The sequence below is a fragment of the Sceloporus undulatus genome, chromosome 2, assembly GCF_019175285.1.
Source record: "Sceloporus undulatus isolate JIND9_A2432 ecotype Alabama chromosome 2, SceUnd_v1.1, whole genome shotgun sequence".
NCBI lineage: Eukaryota > Metazoa > Chordata > Lepidosauria > Squamata > Phrynosomatidae > Sceloporus > Sceloporus undulatus.
The window spans coordinates 113,078,649-113,099,373 of record NC_056523.1 but is presented as its reverse complement, the minus strand read 5'-3'; the positions used below and the strand labels follow the sequence as shown (position 1 = coordinate 113,099,373).

Here is a 20,725-nt window from a genome sequence, read left to right as displayed (position 1 = left end):
ACCAGTTTTATTGGCATTTAGTAGAGGGGACAGAGAGTGAAAACAGTTACACAGTATATTCAGCCATACCCCACACAAGGTAACAGGAATATGATTTGTTCTGACTGACAACACTGTATTATATTTGATATCTTAAATCAGTGCATCTCAAGCTATCTGATGAAGTGGACTGGCAATTTCCCTCCAGTGTACCAGAGACCACTGCCATATTTATCCATTGGCTACAACTGCAGCGGGCCCTCCACATATGATGTGCTTAGATGTGCAGGACCCCATTGAAATTGAAAAATTGCAAATAAAAACACTATTTTTTTACTTGAGAGAACACCTATCTAGGAATCTCTTGGTCTTTCAGTGCAACTCTGTGGTCAACTTCCAGGAGAATTGTGCTGGAGGACCTAGAAATTCCTAAAGAGAACGTATAACCATGGAAATATTATCAAACTAGTTATTTCTGAAAGACTGATACAGGTGGAATGCAGAATTCTTAGCAAACATAAGTGAGCAGAGTTTTGAATTATAGCATCATAAGTTTGCAGGTGATGCCCACCAATCTTCTCATTAGATTCACCTTCTCATTAGATTTCAGAGTTCTGAACCAGTGTCTGGAATCTGGGATGGGCTGAATGTGTTCCATGGAGCTGAGACTTAATTTAAACAAGGAGTCCTTTTGGGGAAGAATCCCTTCTGGACCCAAGCTTTGCTTCTAGCTGATTAGGTAGTCTCTGTGGTCAGAAACATTTTTGTACAACTTTGGCTAGTGTGCCATGCTGTCATTTTTCCTGAAGAACACAGAAGTGGGACTTATGCGGGTCTGCTCACATCCCAGAAAGGAAGACTACAGTGTACAGATAGACCACAGCAACACACACTGTGTTGGGTTTCCTTTGAAGAATACTTCAAAAACTGCAGCTGGCACAGAATGCTGATGGGAGCTTGTTAGTTTAATATTAGCAGGTTTGTACTTCCAGTTTATTTATGAAGCCCTTTGAAAGTGATCATTCTCACCTTTGAACCCCCTAAATGATACACATGTTAACATGTGCAACACTGAAATAAAAGTAGTAGTGTGTAAAGGGCTTTCTCTGGCCTAGCACAGTTGCTGCCTCACCCAAGTCAGTGTATCTGGTCCAGAAGAAGTGCCCAAAGCTCCCACCACACAGCTGGAACAACGGCTCATTTCTTTTCCTCAAGGAGGCACCATTCTTCAAGGATAAGGCGGCATGTTCAGAACATCGATACGTGATGATGCCATATTTATCTCCCCTGAATAACAAAAGGGGATGTAAGCATCAGCAAGAACACAGAATGAAAGATTTGAGAAAGAGAGGGAACAAAATCCAGAAATAGGATTGTGTAACAACTTTTTGGGTACCACTAAAATCTTCAGGAATCTTCATCAGGTTGAATCAAGGCAACAGAAAATTCACCTACTGACTCAAAGCCCACAATATTGACAGATAGAGGGAGCCAATTGTTATTATTTCCTGTGAGGTAATGATTCCCACATCTCAAGCTGACACAAGTTTGCAGATTCTGTGTAACTACAGATCTTGCAGCTTCAACATTAGGTAGAGTGACTTGTGGACTCTTTAATTTCTTGCCTCATGCCCAGCCCAATCAACAATCCTTGAGGATTTCAAAGTTCACGTGTTTAATGATATTTTATTTGTGGAATAAAGTTATTACTTGGTACTGTTTTTGCATATTTGTACAATTCTGTTTCCTCCAAAGGAACACAGGGCTCATCGTTTTATGGTCAAACAAGGTAGAATACATTGAGAAAGAGAAAATGAGTCATTAAACTAAAATGTTTGATAATGAATTGAAATTCAAACCCTGACACCATTATTTCTTTCTTGACAATTAGGTGGTGAGGAAATGAATGACAGTTCTACTTCGCTCATAAACCAAGATTATTATTATTATTAACCTTTATTTATGAAGCGCTGTAAATTTACACAGCGCTGTACATGCAATCTTTTTAGTTAGACGGTTCCCTGCCCTCAGGCTTACAATCTAAAAAAGACATGATACAGAAGGAGAAGGGAGTGGTGACGAGAAAGGGTAAGAGGTCCAGCAGTTCCTCTCAACCTCCGAGGCCTGGACCAAGGCAGATGGACTGGAGGGAGGGCAAGGCTTCATAATGGATGGTTAATCATTATCCAGGGAAAATACATAATCACAAGTAGGATAATACATATACAGTACATAGGAATACAGGAAGTGGATCGATAAACAGCCAACAACAGTGTTAAACAAGAGTGTTTAATTTACCTCTAGAATGTATGAGCTTATTTATTTTAGTTCTTGGTTTAGTAGGAGTATTGTTGGTATCCTTGTCTGATCACCAGAAATGGACAACATGTGGCAGGCCACTACAACTCACATAATCTTTTACCACTGGCTTGCCTGGCTAGGGATGATAAAAGGTGTAAGTTGAGTAACATTGGGAAGGCTACAAATTGCCCATCCCTGAAAAACACACTTTCCTGGCAGTAAGGCTCACTGAATTATGAGGAGATGTGCACAGAATTTCATTGTCAGGCAAGTAATTGGACTAGAATCATAGAGTTGGAAGAGACCGCAAGGGCCATTCAGTCCAACCCCCTTGCCATGCAGGAAATCTCAGTCAACACATCGCTGACAGATGGCCATCCAGCCTCTGTTTAAAGACCTCCAAGGAGGGAGATTCCACTACACTCTGAGGGAGTTTGTTCCACTGTCGAACAGCCCTTACTGTCAGGAAGTTCCTCCTAATGTTGAGGTGGAATCTCTTTCCCTGTAGCTTGCATCCATTGCTCTGGGTCTTAGTCTTAGATTTAGACTTGAAAACAAGTCAGCTCCCTCCTCAATATGACATCCCTTCAAATATTTAAACAGGGCTATCATATCACCTCTTAACCTTCTAGTCTCCAGGCTAAACATCCCCAGCTCCCTAATTTGTTCCTCATAGGACATGGTTTCCAGGCCCTTCACCATTTTAGTCGCCCTCCTTTGGACACGCTCCAGTTTTTCAACATCCTTTTTAAATTGTGGTGCCCAGAACTGAACACAATATTCCAGGTGGGGCCTGACCAGAGCAGAATAGAGTGACACTATTACTTCCCTTGATCTAGACACTACACTTCTATTGATGAAGCCTAAAATCGCACTGACCTTGTTAGGTGCCGCATCGCACTTTTGACTCATGTTCAACTTGTGGTCTACTTAGACTACCAAATCCTTTTCACATGTAGTCTCTTTCAGCCAGGTGTCCCCCATCCTATATCTGTGCATTTCATTTTTCCACCCTAAGTGCAGTACCTTACATTTCTCCGTGTTGAATTTCATTTTGTTAACTTTGGCCCAACTTTCTAGTCTATTCAGATAATTTTGAATTAGATTCTGTCTTCTGGGGTATTAGTTACTCCTCCTAATTTGGTGTCATCTGCAAATTTGATAAGTATGCTCCCAATTCTGTCATCTAGGTCATTGATAAAGATGTTGAATAGTACTGGGCCCAGGACAGAGCCCTGTGGGACCCCACTGGTCACTTCTCTCCAGGATGAAAAGGAGCCATGGTTGAGCACCCTTTGGCTTTGGCCAGTCAACCAATTACAAATCCATGTAACAGTTACCTTGTCTAGCCCACGTTTCACTAGCTTGTTTGCAAAAATGTCATGGGGAACCCTGTCAAAGGCCTTACTGAAATCAAGATATACTATATCCACATCATTCCCTTCATCTAACAAGCTGGTAGATTTATCAAAGAAAGAGATCGGGTTTGTCTGGCATGACTTCTTTCTCTGAAACCCATGTTGACTTTTTGTTATTATGGCATTGCTTTCTAGATGTTCACAGACTCTCTGTTTAATGATCTGCTCTAGAATCTTTCCTGGTATAGATGTCAGACTAACTGGATGATAATTGTTGGGATCCTCTTTTTTCCCCCTTTTGAAGATGGGGACAACATTTGCCCTCCTCCAGTCTGCTGGGACTTCTCCTGTTCTCCAGGAGTTCTCAAAGATTATTGCCAATGGCTCCAATATTACTTTTGCCAGTTCTTTTAATACCCTTTGATGTAGTTCATCTGGTCCTGGAGATTTATATTCATTTAGATTAACCAGATATTCCTGTACTATCTCTTTACCTATTCTGTGCTGAAATTCCCCTAGTCTGTCCTCTCCATTATCCTCAGGTTGAGCGCCCTTTTCCTTTTCTGAGAACACTGAGGCAAAGAAAGTATTGAGTAATTCTGCCTTTTCTCTGTCCCCTGTTAGCATTTTGCCATCTTCTCCATGCAGTGACCCTACCATTTCTTCTTTCTTTTCGTTGTTCTTAACCTCTCTAGCAAACCTGAGATCATTCTGCGCTTTAGCTTTTCTGTCTTTATCCCTACACGTGCTTGCTATTTGTTTGAACTCCTCTTTTGTGATTTTCCCGTTTTTCCATTTCTTATACATGTTCTGTTTAAAACTTAGCTCAGTTGAAAGTTCCTCAAGCGGGTTCCACACCACCCAAAAGTACGTGCTCGGCATGTACTAGGGTTAGGAAGGGGTGTCCTTCTGATTCATGGCAACCCCAAGGTGATGCTATCTTGGGGTTTTCTGGGAATGAGAGTGGGGTTTCTATGGCCAGGCAGGGAATCAAATCCTGGTCTCCAGAGTCATAGTTGAACACTCAAACCACTATACCATACTGGCACTTAACAAGAATAGACAGGCTATCTTTACAGTACTCGGGTTTTCAAAACTATGGCCTGTAATAATCAGACGTGGATGAGACATCTCCAAGACTCCCTGTCTTCCACTGCTCTGTTTAAGTTTTCCAGACTCATGCCCATGATCTCCCTAATTGAGTCTAGCCATCTGGTGTACAGCCTTCCTCTCTTTATACTACTTTCAACCTTTCCCAGCATTATTTTTTTTTCCTAATGAGTCATACCTTCTCAAGATGCGGCCAAAGTACAGCAGCCTCAATTTGATCATCTTGGCTTCTAGGGGTATTTCAAGCTTGATCTGTCTAAGGACCCATTCATTTGTCTTTTTGGCTGTCCATGGTATGCTCAGCACTCTTCTTAAGCACCAGATCTCAAATGAGTTGATTTTCTTTTTATCTGCTTTTTTCACTGTCCAGCTCTCACATCCATACATTGTGATGGGGAATGTGCCATGAACTGAGGGCAATTAACAACAACAAACTCAGATATTCTAATTGATGAGGGAAGGGAAGCACCACTTTGACCCACCTTTTATTCCTGGTCAAAACACAACATTCAACAATCTCCCCAAACACTTCAAAGCGCTTCTTCAGTTCAGTGGAGCTCATACTGTTGGCGAGGTTTCTGATGTACACTACTCGGCCTTCTCCCTGTTCAGGGACAAGAATGACTGCTGAGGCCTGTCATGCTAAGATACTTGTTATGACTGAACATTTGACACCTCTTGCCCCCCTTTTAGCACCTGTCAACAAGCCAGTCCCAAATGTACAAAGTTTGTTTGGCAAAGAGCTCTTGGAAGAGACTGCTACAACTATTTCTTCACAAGTAGCTTGCATAGTATACAACCTTTATCCTTTTTTCCCCTTTGTTCCTCTTTCTTAGTCATCCTTTCCTTTGGAAATTCCCTACAGAATTATATCAGGACCTCAATGAAATGAATTTGAAAAGCCTGCTAAATACTCCCTCACAACTTTGTTTGAGAGGTACGGTAGCCACGGCTAGATTGATTTCTAAGTGACTGATGTTATGCAAAAGATTTTCAATCCAGTCATTTCAATTTTTCAAAGAACTCAGTGTCTGGTAGGAAAAGATGCAAGTGAGTTTGGTGCAAGGAATGGTGGCCTGTAGAGTGCAAGTGAGAAAAAGAAATGGCATATCTGTAAATTTTGCTCAATCTAGATGAAAAACTACATGGCAACCTGGCCCCTTCAAGTACATTAGTTTAAGGTGGGAGTAAAGGGGGACAGCAATGTATTTAATCAGCAGACGAATCAGTGTTTGTATGACCAAAAGGCCCTGCAGCCTGTGTTAACAGTTTTCCTCAGCTATGTCAGTGTTGTGGTCTATACAGTGGAGCCATTCCGGATCCCCCCCCCCCCCCCCCGCATAAGGCAAATTCCGCATAAGCACAAGCACCATTCTATTGAATAGGGCTTGCGCTTGTGGCGGTGCGGGGCACACATCCCATTCATTTAATTGCAGCGCAGCTTCTGCGTAAAGTGGAAGCTGCATATGGCACGCCCACGTATGAAGCAGGTGCACTGTATTACTAATCTCCCTTTATTGGTTATATTTGCAGTCCACCTTTTCTTCCAAGGAGTGCAAAGCTATATTCATATCCTGTGAGGTCAGTCAGCCTGCAAGAAAGTGTCTCAAGTTGCCTCTGGTTACTTCCCTGATTCAATGAAGACTTGAACCTGGTTCTTTCAAGTCTGACATTCTAATCACTACACCACACCAGCTCTCTTTTATTTGCCCAGCTTTCTTCTGTAATGGCAAGACCTCCACAATGCTGCTCTTAAAGTGCATGTTGATGAATTCTGCACAGGATTCTTACTGTGCCAAGAACTCAATGTGTTGCCGGTTGCTTCTACTTTTATTTCTTGCTTATATTGGCCTTGGGCAGAGTTATAGTGTGACACTAGCCAATGTACTGCTTTACTCCTATCTTGAGCAGAGGCTGAATGGAAATGGCTTTGTTTCCAAGAAGATATGAGTTTTAGAAAGAGGAAGTCATTTGATCTGTCTGGAAGCTACATGACTTTGAATTCATTCACTGCAACCCTCCCCGAAGCTCCTTGGTCACTTACAATGGCCTTCTCTGTTTTCTTCTCCATCTGCCCCAGGTCACTCATCGTTCCATCTTGACACTGCTTTCCATTTTCAAATCTAGGCAAACAAGGAGGCACAGTATTCAGTCCTGAATGGATTCTGTCTGGTCTGAGTACAAGCAACTACAAATAAGGAGAAACACACTCCTTACTTACAGGATTCCTTACCTTTCAATTAAAAAATAAACCTAGAATGCTGTGGACTAAGATGGTAGATATTCAGAAACATAGGCTTGGATCTATAGTTAAATAAGGGAAACAGGAAGGCACCAAATACAAGGTGGGAAGTAGAGGAAAGCATTTTTCAAGTATCCACTGAACTGCCAGCCCATCTGTGAACAGAAGGAATCTTGTCCTTTCACTAAAGGGATACAGTGGATCCCAGAAAAGAAAAGAAGCACAGAAGTTCAATGAGGCCAATGCACTCTGAAAATCTTCTGTGCACTCTGAAAACCTTTGTAGATCCGCTTGCGTCTTTGATATTTTTATGGACCATTTTGTGTCTTTGGCCTCCAATGTGGTGGGCAAAAGATCTTAATTTTTTTCTGTGCTCCTGGGTGCTTTGTCTCTTTTTATCTTGGCTATGGTACAGCAGCTTTTCTGAGAGTGGAAGGACTCATGTTCACAGAAAGGCTGGCAAGCCAACAGAGGCTGCTACTCAGGGAATGGGAAGTAGAGGTGATTTTTCTCAGTTCCACTTGCAGCCCTTAGAGCTACTTCTCATGATGTTTCTGAAAGTCCTCCAACCTTCTGGAGATCTTCAGGAGATGCAAGGAAGAACAGGTGAAAATTAACCTCTCATTCATGAGTGAGATTTCTGGGAATGTCCAATGTCTTCTAAACTGATCCTATTCTTACTTTTTAATTAATATTGATATTTCCATCTTGCCTATGTTCCGTGAGCTCAAGGCTGCACACATGGCTCTCCAAAACCTTCTGTTCACTTCCTAACAATACTGTGAGGCAAGTCAATCTGAAAAAGAGGGAAAGATCATGCAGTGCATTTCATGGCTCAGTGTGGATGTGCACTTGGATCTTCCAGCAATCTAGCCATTACACCACATTAGTTATCTGAAATCATGCTGGTTTTTATAGCTTCATTGACATTTATGGTGCCCCAGAGAGTAAAATAAAAAGAGACAGGTCCCTGCCCTGAGAACCTTACAAGGCTTGGACTTTGCCTTTACACTGCTACTGGATGGTCACCAGTAAAGCGGCAGGTGACTTTGTTTCAAAATGCCACTTGTCATGAGATGTCAAATGCAAGAGTGTTTAAAGGCCAGCCAGTGTGATTCACAGAAGATCGGCCCACCATTAATTTACTTGAGCCCCTTTTCCAAGGACTGTGCAAACTCTCAACTGTACCTCAAAGCCCATCGACTTGCAGGTGACCTGGATCTGCAGCATGGTGATTCTGAAGCAGACCTGCTTCGGGAACAGTAGTGCAAATTAGTCTTAGCAAGAGGACACTTGTATGGACACATCTTGGATTCCAATAGACTTATACAACATGCTTCCTCCTCCTCCTCTTCTTCTTCCTCTTCTTCCTCCTCTTCTCCCAGTGGTGAACCAAACTCACTGCAGCTGTCATCAAAAACAGTGTCATATTCTGGAGTCTTGTCAAAGGCCATCTCCCCATCATCCAGGGCACTGTCCAAAAGGCCAAAGTGTTTTGTCAAGCTGGCTCTGATCTCATGGTCTCTCAACTGTTTGATGCCATCCTTGGCAGAGGATTCATCAGTAGCCTGCTCACTTTCTTCTTGATGGGGTACATCAGATACCCTCCGCTTGTGCTGGCTTTCCACATGGCTTGGGGGCACCCAGGATTTCAGCACCTTCCTTTGGAGTGAGGTCTCGGGCTTCAAGACCTGGCAATAGTCATGATCACCAAAGGAGCGTGAGAAAGGGCGTTTCAACACCCCATGTTGTTCAGGCTGAAAGGGGTTGGCAGCAGCCCGGCTCAGGTGGGCATACAGCTCGGTCCGCACTGGGTGCTTCTTCTGGTGCTTCCTGAAGGTTGCCCGGTCACCTGCCATTAGTGGTCGTTCAGAGCTAGTGATGACAGCTGCTTCCTTTGTGGGCGTCTGGTGAATGTCTGGCTTGTACAGGTCCTCCTCTGAAGGCTTGTATGGTGGAGTAGTTGGTGGTGTGAGACCTTTTCTCGCCAAGAGAGGGGGGGGGAAGAGGATAAAACTCTTTCAGCATGGAAGTATGAAAGTAACAAAGGAATCCCATCTCATTATTCATTATACACTCCCACATTTCCTATAATTGGCTATGCCGTTGGTCTTGGACTACACCCTGTTGTTGATATTTAGCTTCCTGCCTTTAGAACAGGGTGACAGTGGATCATTTGGCCACTAGACAGGTGCATGCTGTTGAGAAGCTACCTTTTTAGGGGAACTGGGGCAGGAGGAGGAGAGGACAGTGCTTAGTGCTGTTTAGATTCCCCTCCCTTCTAGTCAGTGGCCAATAGTGGAGTTAAAATTCTGGTCAATGGGATTTTTTTTTTTGTTTTTTTGCCATTGCCTCACCCCTTCTCCATAACTTAAAGGAACTGCTTTATAGTGGCAGCCTCTTGAAATGAACTCTTGCCCTTACCTGCAGTGCCACACAGCTCTACAGTCAGCACTTGTTCAAAGTTGCACTTCCCAAATGCTGGTTCTCTAAAGAAGATTGGAAAGGTTGGGTTACTTGAAAGGCTGAAGTGTAGAGTAATGATGGAGAATTCATTGTTCACATCACAAAACAGACAGAAATAAAAGTAAAATGACACTGATGGAGGTCACTTATACTATTCATCTCTTAAGTGTCAATCTCCTGTGTTGACATCCTTGCAAATCCGATCTGGAAATCATAGAACTGTTGATGGATTGCAGCTCCCATCTCCCCTAGCCATGGTGAGAAATGCTTGGAATTGTTGCACAACAGCAACCAAAGAGTTGCATCATTTTCACTTCTTTTGGAAAATGTTTACTCTACTGGCAGCATGCCATGATGAAAGATCATCATCATCATGAGTAAAGACCAAGTAATTATACAAAGAAGATTTTTATGCTGGAGAGAAATGAATTTTCTGCTCCCTTACAGGGTCCCAAAATGTCACAAATGGCCAACTTCAGCGAGTCAACTGTCAGTTAAATATCTTGGGTCAACTGATTTGCACAGCTGCATGCTACATTTCCAAACATATAAGCCCTCATCTGTATGAGGACATACCACATTCACTCTCAGCAGGAAGTAATATCTAAGCTGTAGCCAATGAATTTCCACTGAAAGGCTCTAAAACTACATAACCAGTCTGCATCAAAAAGAAACCATTTGAAAGTTTGAGGGAACAGATAAGCAAGATTTCTGCAAGTCATCCAGGAGATGCTCTCTCACACAGCTCAGATGGAACAGATACAGTTCATGGAATCTAACTGAATTATGGATGAGTAAATATGCATAGGTACATTTGTGGATACAGGCATTGGTTAAAAATCACAAAAGATTTGTTTTGATCTGACACTTACACATGTTCCAAGGGCAGCGACAGACACCTTGGTGCTTCTGAAAGAAGAAAAGGTCAGAGAAAAGCAAAATGACTAAAAGAGACACATCCATGCCCTTAAGAACATAAGAAGGAGCCAATCTAGGTCAGATCAAAGGCCTATGTGGTCTAATGTTCACACGGGGTTCAATTAGATGCTTATAAGGAGCCTACTGGCAGGACAAAAACATATCAGCATCTCTCACACCACACATGTTCCTCACAAGGACTGGAAAGGTGGGGCTTAACCCTACTTGCTTGTGCAGTTTCCCTGATTTAAATCACCCCATCCCGACCCCATGCACACTACAGTACTAGGAAAAAGATATAAATCTGCAATGTACCCATCACCTCAAACCCCTGAAAATAGGAGTTGTTGGTGAAAGGGGCAAAGAACGAATGAAAAGTAAAAAAAAAGAAAAGGGGCTAACTGTCTTCTTAAACTGCTGATGTCCAGTTTAGGTCTCTCTGCAGTGGAATACAGTCAGCTGGAGCTGTAAAAAGATGGTTGAGTATCCAGTCATAGATTTCCCATAAAATGTCAAATCTAATCTTTCATGACTAGGTCATAAGATGATGGGAGTTCTGAATGGGGTGGATACTGCCATGGTTGCTCTGGCTGGTGATCTTCGTCTAGGCATTGACAGAGGAAGCATGACCCTGTTGATGCTTCTAGACCTCTCAGCGGCCTTCGATACAATAGATCATGACATCCTCTTGGAACGCCTGGGAGAGTTAGGAATTGGTGGCACTGCACACCAGTGGTTCCGGTCCTTCCTCTCGGGTAGATTCCAGAGGGTGATGCTCGGGGAGATGCTCCTCGAAAACGGAGCTTAAATGTGGCATCCCTCAAGGTGCCATACTGTCCCTGATGCTATTCAACATTTATATGAAGCCGCTGGGGGAAATCATTCGCAGACATGGGGCAGGGTGTTATCAGTACGCTGATGACACCCAAATATATTTATCCATGTCCCGATCATAAGCTATGACAACAGATGGCATTTCTCCCCTCAATCAGTGTCTTGAAATGGTAATGGGCTGGATGAGGAAAAACAAACTCAGGCTGGATCCAGACAAAATGGAGGTACTTACAGTAGGGGCCCCCAAACCAGGTATAGGGTTGCAACCTCTAGTCCTAGATGGGGTCATGCTCTCCACAAAGGACTGTGTTCGCAGTCTGGGGGTGCTCCTAGAGCCGTCGCTTCACATGAGAAATCAGGTGAATGCGACGATCAGGAGCGCCTGTTATCAGCTTCGGCTGATACGCCAGCTGCGCCCTTTCCTGGAAGTAAAGGACCTAGAAACTGTTGTACATTCACTGGTAACTTCACGACTTGATTTCTGTAATGCGATCTACATGGGGCTACCCTTGTGCCTAGTCCGGAAACTTCAACTAGTGCAAAATATGGCAGCCAGGCTGGTCGCCGGAAAAACTAGGAGTGACTGAATAACACCCATCTTAAAATCTCTTCACTGGCTGCCTATTAGTTTCCGGGCCCAGTACAAGGTGTTAGTTATAACCTTTAAAGCCCTACATGGCTTGGGTCCAACCTATTTGAGGGATCGCCTGCTTCCATATAATCCGCCCCGCACCCTCAGGTCCTCTGGGAGGAATCTATTGCAGCCTTTAAAAACCAGACTAACTGCTACCTCCCAGAGGGCCTTCTCTGCAATTGCTCCCAAACTATGGAACGGTCTGCCAGATGAGATCTGTCAAATTGCCAGCTTAGACAGCTTTAAAAAAGCTGTCAAGACAGATCTCTTCTGGCAGGCCTTTCCTGAATAAAAGTGCCCGGCCACAGAATGACTGCCCCTCACATCATGTATCAGCCCACCGCTCTGTCCTGTAAGGAAGATATGGGGCACTTGCCTTGTTCAGGCTGACTATGTGGCTTCATTTCTACTACATTCACCCTCCTTCAGTATGGAAATATTGACACAGAAGACCAGGCCTCACCACCACCAGCCCCCCACCTACATACCTGTTTGATGCAAGAAGGTATAGCACTGGCTCTCGTTTATCTCACACACTTCGCTCTCCGCTGAGCTCTCTGGCGAGGGGGTCTGCAATTCCATTGGGAGGCCTTGAAATTTGTTGTCCATCTCATCTGCACCACTTACTTCTACCTCAGCTGCTGGTGTTTCTGTAACAAATTTCTGCAAGGAGGAGCACAAGGCAGGCTCAGAGATGGCAGACTTGTTCCCTGCTGTCATTATGGACACAGCAGGGTCTGGGGGAGACTCATCAATGAATGACAACCAAGGACTGAGGTCAGGGTTGAGTCTTTTGGAGCGTCGCACTGCGTAAACAGAGCTGTCCTGCTTGCGACCTGCCTTGCCAGATGCCAGCTGATTTTGGAGAACCTCCTGTTTCATAGTGCCATCTTCTGCAGAGCTGCCAGTCTCTATCTTAGCCTCGGACTCTGCTGTGGGAGTTTGCCTTGTCTCACTTTTCACATCTAGTGGCATTTTGGTTGTTGATGTACATATCTCTGTAGATCCTCCCCCAGCCTCAAGTGAGGGGGCTCTTGGAGATTTGGGAGAGTGTGACTTGGCCAAGGAGGAGTACACAGGCTTGGCTAATCTGTATGGCTTGCTTACGTCACAGGGGAGGTCTCTGGCAAGCAGCTCTTTCAGGATGGAGAACTCAGAAGCAAGAGCTCTGGACTGCTTGTTGCCCAAAAGAGAGAGACACCAAGAGCTAGATGGACAACTGTCCTTATCACAGAGCACAGGCCTCTGTAAGGGACAATCTGCCTTTGCTCTTTTTGAGGGGCTGTGAAAATGCTGGTGTTTTACATCAACAAAGTTTGTAGGGGGCAACTTTCTTGAAGGAAGGCAGTAGGTATGCATGTAGCGTATGAGCTCCACTGCAGCGTGTAGTTCTTTCTCTCCAGGGCCTTCCTCAGAAGAAGAGGAGGAAGAGGAGGAGGAGGAGGGAGGAGTTGCCACAATATGACTATAATTCAGCAAGTCTTCACTGGAGTCACTGTCTTCTCCATTGGGGGCAAAATGTCTCTGGGGCTTGCTGCTATTGCTATCGCTGTGGTGACACTCATTTGGCAGCCACCTGGCTTCTGTGTTTGGGCAGTGCGTCATGGCTTTTGCAGCAGAAGTGAGGTGCTTATGCAGCTCTGTGCAGTTCCGACTGTGAGCCTGGAGGAAGCTTGACTTTCTGTCTCGGCCAGCATCCACCTTCAGGAACAAAGAGAAAGAAACTAAGAGGGGACTTCCCCAGCTATGCTTTGTAGAGTCTCCCCTCTTTTTAATGTCCTTATATGGAGAGCTAATTGTGTCACAATAAGTAGCAGATTTCATACTATGTATATTATGCAAGTATTATATATTTCATAGAACCACAGACATGCCTACCATATATACTCATCTATAAGTCTAAAAAATTATGCCCAAAAATTGACCCCAAAATCCCAGGTTAACTTATTTATGGATCACTGTGGTAATGTGATAGCAGCTCTTTCAGATTTCCCCATTCAGTGCAGAGAGGAGTTTATTTCTCTCTGTGGCCAAGCAGAAAGAGTTCTGAGTGATTTATTGATATTGCTGTTGATTTAAGAGTCCCTCTCCTGCCCATGCCTCTGGCTGAAACAAAAGCTGAAACGATGAAGCAAAAAGCCTCAACGAGAGTCACTCTTGCCATACGTACACATACACACACTGAAGGAGCCTCCAAGTTTTACCCTTGACCTATCCACAGGTCATGGCAAAATCCATAATTTTGGCCATAAAACCTGACCTCAACTTATACATGAGGCCGATTTATAGTTGTGTATGTACAGTATTTTACAACTTCACACCAGACATTCATCAGTGTCACTGGGCGGCATTTTACAGAAATCCATATCAACCACCTCTTTGTCTGTCTGTCTGCCTGTCTTAGCAAATAAAACAAGGCATTAGCTAACAAAATAAAGGAAGTGTCATTTCCCAGGGTTACTTTTGGGGTCCATCAGTATTGTTTTCATAGCTGATTGACAGATGTAAGGATCTTGCCACACTAATTTCATTATAGAGAACCTCAAGAATCTGGAATTTGCCTTCGGCTTCTTATGTGCTGGACAAAGAGCCTTGAATCTAAGGCAACCAGACATACTTGCTTTTATTTTTTTTTCTAGTTAATTTAAATATCAGAGAGTGCTGTGATGTCCCACCCCAAAATTTCTTCCAGCATTCATGTTGCAAATGGAGGTCATGGAGTCTCCTTTTAGCCTGGGCTTCCATCCCTGCTCAAATTCCTAAGTTTACATGACTGAGTAAAAGAGATGGACTCTAACTGGGTGATGCATGCAGCAGCAACACTAAATAACAAGGGATATTTTCTTTGCCTGGAATCAGTGATGAGATGAGATCATCTCATCACTACCTACCTCTGTCGAGATCTCTGCTGTCTTTCATCACAGACTCAGTCACACAGTATTTATTTGCAAAAGCAATGCTGTCTTTCTGCTTTCTTCAATGATTTTCATGGTTCTGGCCCTGGACTCCAGGCACAAAAGTTAAAGGGTCAAGCTATGAGAGCATTTGCTCATCACTGTTCTCATTGCACAAGTTCCAGTCCAACAACAGTAGTGGCTGCCCTAACTGGTTATTGTAAACAGAGGGGGAATGATGACCTTGTTACAGTTTGGGGAGAACCTTGCAGGTGTTTTTTTTTTAAGTGGAAACTGTGCACAGAAATCCACTTCCTGCAAGAGCAGGGACAACATCACTTGAGGACTTTTGTCTTCCCAATCATTTCCAGTTACTTCAAAACAACACAGCAAAAGTGATTGTCCAGACAGTATAGTAGCACTTCACACAATTCTTAAAATTTATTTTAACTTACATTTTTAAAGTGTTTTAAACTATAGCCAAAATTGTCCAGGTATGGTAGGGATTGTAAAGAATATATTTAACAGTGACACCTCACACACTATCCAATTGCTACTGCTCGGCACAAATACAAAACTATCTCAACAGCAACAAAATAGGAATCTACATCACCAGCTGCCTCTGTGTGTGCCATGAATGCTGGGGTCCTGTCAAAGGAGCTCCTTTAATATGAGATAGTCCAGCCCTGACTGTAACAACCCCCCAAGGGTACCATAGTCTGGAGGAAAAACACCTGTATGCCCTGCAACCAAAGTGATATGAGTGCTCTCCTTAGCATAGAACTCATGAGCACAACTGTAGGGGAACATTATGCGTGTAGGTGGGGGTGGATCCATTTGTTATCCTTCTATTTTGTATATATCCAAAGACTGAAGAAACTTCAAGTTCTAAGATGATGAGATGGATAAGAGTAAGAGAGATCAAATGTTGAACTGGGAAGATGTTGAATGTTAATGGAGGATTTAAAGAAGTGGGAAGGGGAGATGAGATAGGAGAGAAGATCTGTGTGCTTTTAAAAGCTCCTTTTCATAATTGCTCAGAGCAAGAGATCAGATGCTTTATATTCTTTATAACTATTTTTTCAGAGTGCATTATGTACATTCCATACAATGAAAGGTACATAAAAGTATGGAATGTACAAATGGCATTATGTACATTCCATACTTTTATGTACCTTTCATTCTTTCTCTTTGCTCCACCTTTCCCCATGTGACCTAAATCCACTTGCCTATTTCACTGTACAGTTTCCATCATCTAAATGGGAAAATCTTTAATGGCCTCTTGTGCAGATTTCAGGGGATTAGCTTAAACAACTGCCCTGTTTCACCAATTTAACATATAGCTATTTGCTCAGCTAGATGTAATTCAATCAGCCACTAGGAAATTCTGTTCTAATTTGGGTCAAGAAAAAAGAAAGAGGAAAAAGATCATGACAAAGTTCAAACAGAAAGGGAATCTGATGAAAAGAGAAGTCTCTTTGTATGCTGTACTCAACAAAACCGCTCCACAGGACACACTAAAGAAAGCCTTTTGGGAAACTATGTCATCCTTGTTATGAAAAGGCTCACCAGGTAATGATTATTAAAGTTAAACGGAACACTACCTGGAGTTCAAACTGCACAGAAGCTTTCCTTCCTTCCTTCCTTCTTCTTCTTCTTGCAAGTGTATGGTGGATGTGACACAGATCAGGCCAGTCATTCATGGGTAGGGGGAATTACAACCTCCACAGCTAATTCCCTACTGTAAATTCTAGCGCTCTTTAGAACAGGAGCTAAAAATATTCAATCTTCACCTTTAAAATAGGTGTGACTAGGTTCTGTAGTCCTGGCATTTTGATTTCCAAACAATGGTTCAGGTCTAGAAGGCTACAGTCCAAACACCTCGATGTGGAACTGCTGCTAAAACTGCACAAGTAAAATTCAAAAGATTTTAATGATGCTTCATCCTAAGTAAGTAAAAACAGGATTGCAGTCTGCAGTTATCCACAGACTTCCTGATATCTCTGTTCTGTCAAGCTTCTATTAGTTTAAACTGCTCTGGTATCACACAGGACTGGGTCTGCTTTAATCCAGATCTCTGAGTAGAAAAGGGGATTCTATCTCACAGGAGTCTTATATTATATTAATGCACTGCGCACGCACACGCACACACACACACATTTTTGTAGGCTTTCAGACCCCAAATTCTGGTAGGATGGCCACATTAAAAAACAAACAAACAGTGCAGGGCTTGTAAATGGCAGTCTACATAGAAAGGTACATTAGAGGCTATTTCCATTATATGCAAAAGCTCTGACCTCTTTGGCATCTGGGCACCCAAACTTCTGGGTGCAAATTATTCACGTGACAGCATGATGGCTTACAATTTGGATGAAAATACAGTCAGTCCTTCTTATACACGGATTTTTTATACATGGATTCAAGTATCCACGGTTTGAAAATTTTCAAAAAAAGTATAAATTTCAAATGTCAAACCTTGATTTTCCATTTTTTATAAGGGACACTATTTTGCTATCTTATTATATTTAATGGGACTTGAGCATCCATGGATTTTGTTATCCATGGGGGATCTTGGAACCAAACCCCAGCATATAGCAAGGGTCCACTGTATAAGGGAACTGGACAAATTCATGGAAAATAAGGCAATCACTGATTACTAGGCATGGTGATAGCTACTTCAGAGGCAGTATGTTTCTCAGTGCCAGCTACTGGGCAACATGAGCAGGGAGGTGGTATTGCATTAATATCCTGCTAATAGGGTTCTACTAGAATATCAGTTGGCCCCTGTGGGAACACAGCACTGCACCAGACTGGCCTCTTGGCCCAGGCTGGCTCTTTATGGCTGAAATCCTACACTAACACTACACAGTCCCTATACTGAACACCACCATAGTGCAGTGGGGAAATGGGGATACATATAACTCACTTCATTGCACAAGGCACAATGCACAGAAGCTGTACACAGTGTACAATAGCACACTACTCTAGGTGCACCATTACACATTTGCAATGGTTTCATGTGGGGAACTCTCCCATCAGCATCAGCTGGATGTGCCTGTTCCACATTGTCTCAAAAGGTAACTCTGCATACATTGCACAACTTATGCCTGTATATGCAAGCAACAGAATTCAACAAAGGATAAACCACTCTAGACTGACTCTAGAAGATGGAGCAAGCTTGTTTTCTGCTGTTCCAGAGACCAGAATACGAACCAGTTGATTCACATTACAAGAAAAAAGTTTCCACCTAAACATTAGGAAAATTCTTTACTGTATGAACTGTAAAAGTGCATTGGAGGGTAGTGGATTGGATGTCTTTAAGCAGAAGTTGGATGGCCATCTCCCCTGAGCGCTTTAGTTGTATATTTCTGCATGGAAAGAGGTTAGACTACATGGAACTTGCAGTCCCCTCCAATTCTTATGATTGTGTGGCATGGATTAACTCTTTCCTATGGAGAAAAACATGCTTGCATGGTCTGAAAATCACTTTAAAATGCATAACTACTAAGTCATCTTCAATACAGTAATTGTAGATTTTCTATCCCTTCTGTTTATTCCATCTAAGGGCCACCTCCTTCTGTATGAACTTGTCTGGGTCAACAATGGATGATCTAAAATATAAAGAAAGCTGATGGAGCAGCCTGGTAGAGCTCCTTTTACTTTACAGCAGTGTCTAGCTTGTGGAAACTGTCACATACATACTTTCAAAGATGCCCACAAGCTTACCTCTTTACTGGTCTTTTGGCATGTGGCCAAAACATAGTTTTCCTGGAAAGTCTTAGCAGTTGATTTAGAGTGAACAAAGGAATTTATTGCTGTTGTGGCTTTTTGGATTTGTTGGTAAAAACACTGATACCATTTTTTTGGGGTGGGGGTGGGTGGGTGGGTGGGTCTGCCAATATATTTTAGAATTATATTACTATAATTCTAATCGGAAATGTTTTACAGAAAAGCAAGCTAGACATATTTTAATAAATAAACAAAAATCTACACAACATTTCTCACAACATTGTTGGGGAACTGACTTAGTAAGTGCTTATGAATGTACCTTTCATATTTAAGATGGGGGATGGGATTTAATAAAGGGCCCTATTTCTGTGTACAAGGTTCACTTGCAGAAATTCCCAGCTTGAGCTTCAGCATTTCCAAAGTAGAATTAATCCAAATGTCTGTCCCAAAAGAATTTATTGAACTTCAAGTCATAGGGTCCTTAGAAGGAATCAGTCTTGCTAGAAGTCAGATTTCTAGCACTATTCTTAAAGGATTTAAAAAGTAAGCAATACTAGTTGGTGAATATGGAAATCTGTCCACCAAGGCTGAAGATAGTTTCTATCCATCTTCCCTGAAGAATGTGGGAAAATGGATTGAGACCAGGCCTAAGGGTTGGGAAACACTCCTATCTGAAACCCTGGGAAAACTACAGTTGATCACCATAGATAACATCAGGCTAGATAGGCTACTGGTCTGACTTGGCACAAGCTTCCCACACACCTATTAAAAACCTAGCTAGATATAATTTACTGGTTTGTTTTAGGTCAAGGTTAGTGTGTTTGCATGTTTGCTAAAAGGAACAATACCTTTGTACAAAGTCGTCGGGATCTGGGTTTGGGAGTTCCTTGATGCCATACACTCCCTTCTCTTTGACCCTCATAGCTTGGAGGCATATTCGATGGAGAAAGAAGCAACGTCTTCAGCTGCAAAGGGAATTGGTGAAAGAAAGAGTCAGAATTTCTATATAAATGAACATCAGCCTTCACTTAAATTATACCAGACTTCCCACTGCACATAATCCCACCCCCAATTCACAGCAGGATAAGCAGTTTAGGCACAGATCTGAATCAAATACTCCAACTCCCACCCCAGAGAAGTGTTTCAGTTTACCTGGGGCAGATCTATAAGGCTCTCCAGCTCCTGCAGAAAAAGCATTCACCCAGAGTCTGGAAGAGTTACTTCTTTGGAATTCCAGAACCCTTGTCTGAATTCCAAAACCAGCAATTTTTCCAGATTCTGTACAATTCCCCTCTACATGGATTAGGAACATGGTGAGGCTCTAGCATTCAAGAGGACACAAGCCAGCATAGGCCTGGCAAAGATCATTTCTGAAGCTTGCTTCCTGAATAATTTCTGGCTTGCATTCCCAACAAGCACTGAATATGTGCCAAGACTCAGTTCCATGAAGACTTGCTGCTTTCTCATTAATTCATCAAAATAATAACACACTTTAATTCACAGACACACATAATGAAAATCTGGAACTTTTATCATACACCTATAAAACTGGCCAGTAGAATTCATACTATTTTTTACATTATAAAGTGTAAGAATTATAAAGTGAAGAAGCCCTGAAAGAAAGACTGAGGAAGATCACCAAAAATACATTTTCCTGGAAAGCCGTTTGGCTGCAAGTGTCAAAACCCCTTGCTTACAAAAAGAAGAACAACACTCATCCCTCCACATTCACTACAGTTAGGGGCACAGGACCCCCATGGATGTAGAAAAACTTCAAATAACAAAAACACTATGTTTTTACCTAAGAGAACACCTCTCCAGGAATCTCTAGGTCCCCCAGTGCAACTCTGTGGTCAGTATCTGCCAGACATTGACCACAGAATTGCACTGGAGAAGCAACGAATGCCTAGTGGAGTGTTCTCTCGAGAAATCTCTTGTTCCTTCAGTGTGATTTTTGGTTAAAGGTGACCATAGAATTGTCCTAGAAGACCTAGATATTCCTAGAGATAACATATTAATTAAATCTGTGAATAATCAAATCTGCAAAAGTCAAAACTGCAAATGTGGAGGGATGAGTGTGTAAGGTCTTCAAATAATTTGGTAGCCCTCTGCATCTGTATCTCTTAACATAACTTGGCTTTAATAAGACTAATCCTGATCTCACCTTACATCAAGGCCACCTGTGCAAAGTACTTTTTGTTTCATTTCATGTTTTGTCATTACCAAATGAGTTCCTAGAATGTCACTCGAGATAATGTTT

The 20,725-nt window shown here is 42.6% G+C and overlaps 1 protein-coding gene across 7 annotated transcripts in view; it reads right to left on the bottom strand.

Moving 5' to 3' along the window:
• PPARGC1B (PPARG coactivator 1 beta) overlaps positions 1-20,725 on the bottom strand; it is a 161,402-nt gene that overhangs the window by 8,213 nt on the left and 132,464 nt on the right. For 5 of the 7 annotated variants that reach the window (XM_042455794.1, XM_042455795.1, XM_042455798.1 and 2 more), the window contains 8 exons: positions 19,314-19,430; positions 12,331-13,543; positions 10,329-10,365; positions 9,415-9,479; positions 8,179-8,968; positions 6,793-6,871; positions 5,231-5,352; positions 1,112-1,266 (listed from right to left, as the gene is read on the bottom strand). In XM_042455794.1, coding sequence (XP_042311728.1) covers positions 1,112-1,266; positions 5,231-5,352; positions 6,793-6,871; positions 8,179-8,968; positions 9,415-9,479; positions 10,329-10,365; positions 12,331-13,543; positions 19,314-19,430 — 2,578 coding nt within the window. Of the gene's footprint in view, positions 1-1,008; positions 1,267-5,230; positions 5,353-6,792; positions 6,937-8,178; positions 8,969-9,414; positions 9,480-10,328; positions 10,366-12,330; positions 13,544-19,313; positions 19,431-20,725 lie in introns of those variants that run through there. The other 2 variants (XM_042455796.1, XR_006102579.1) reach the window with 2 other exon arrangements.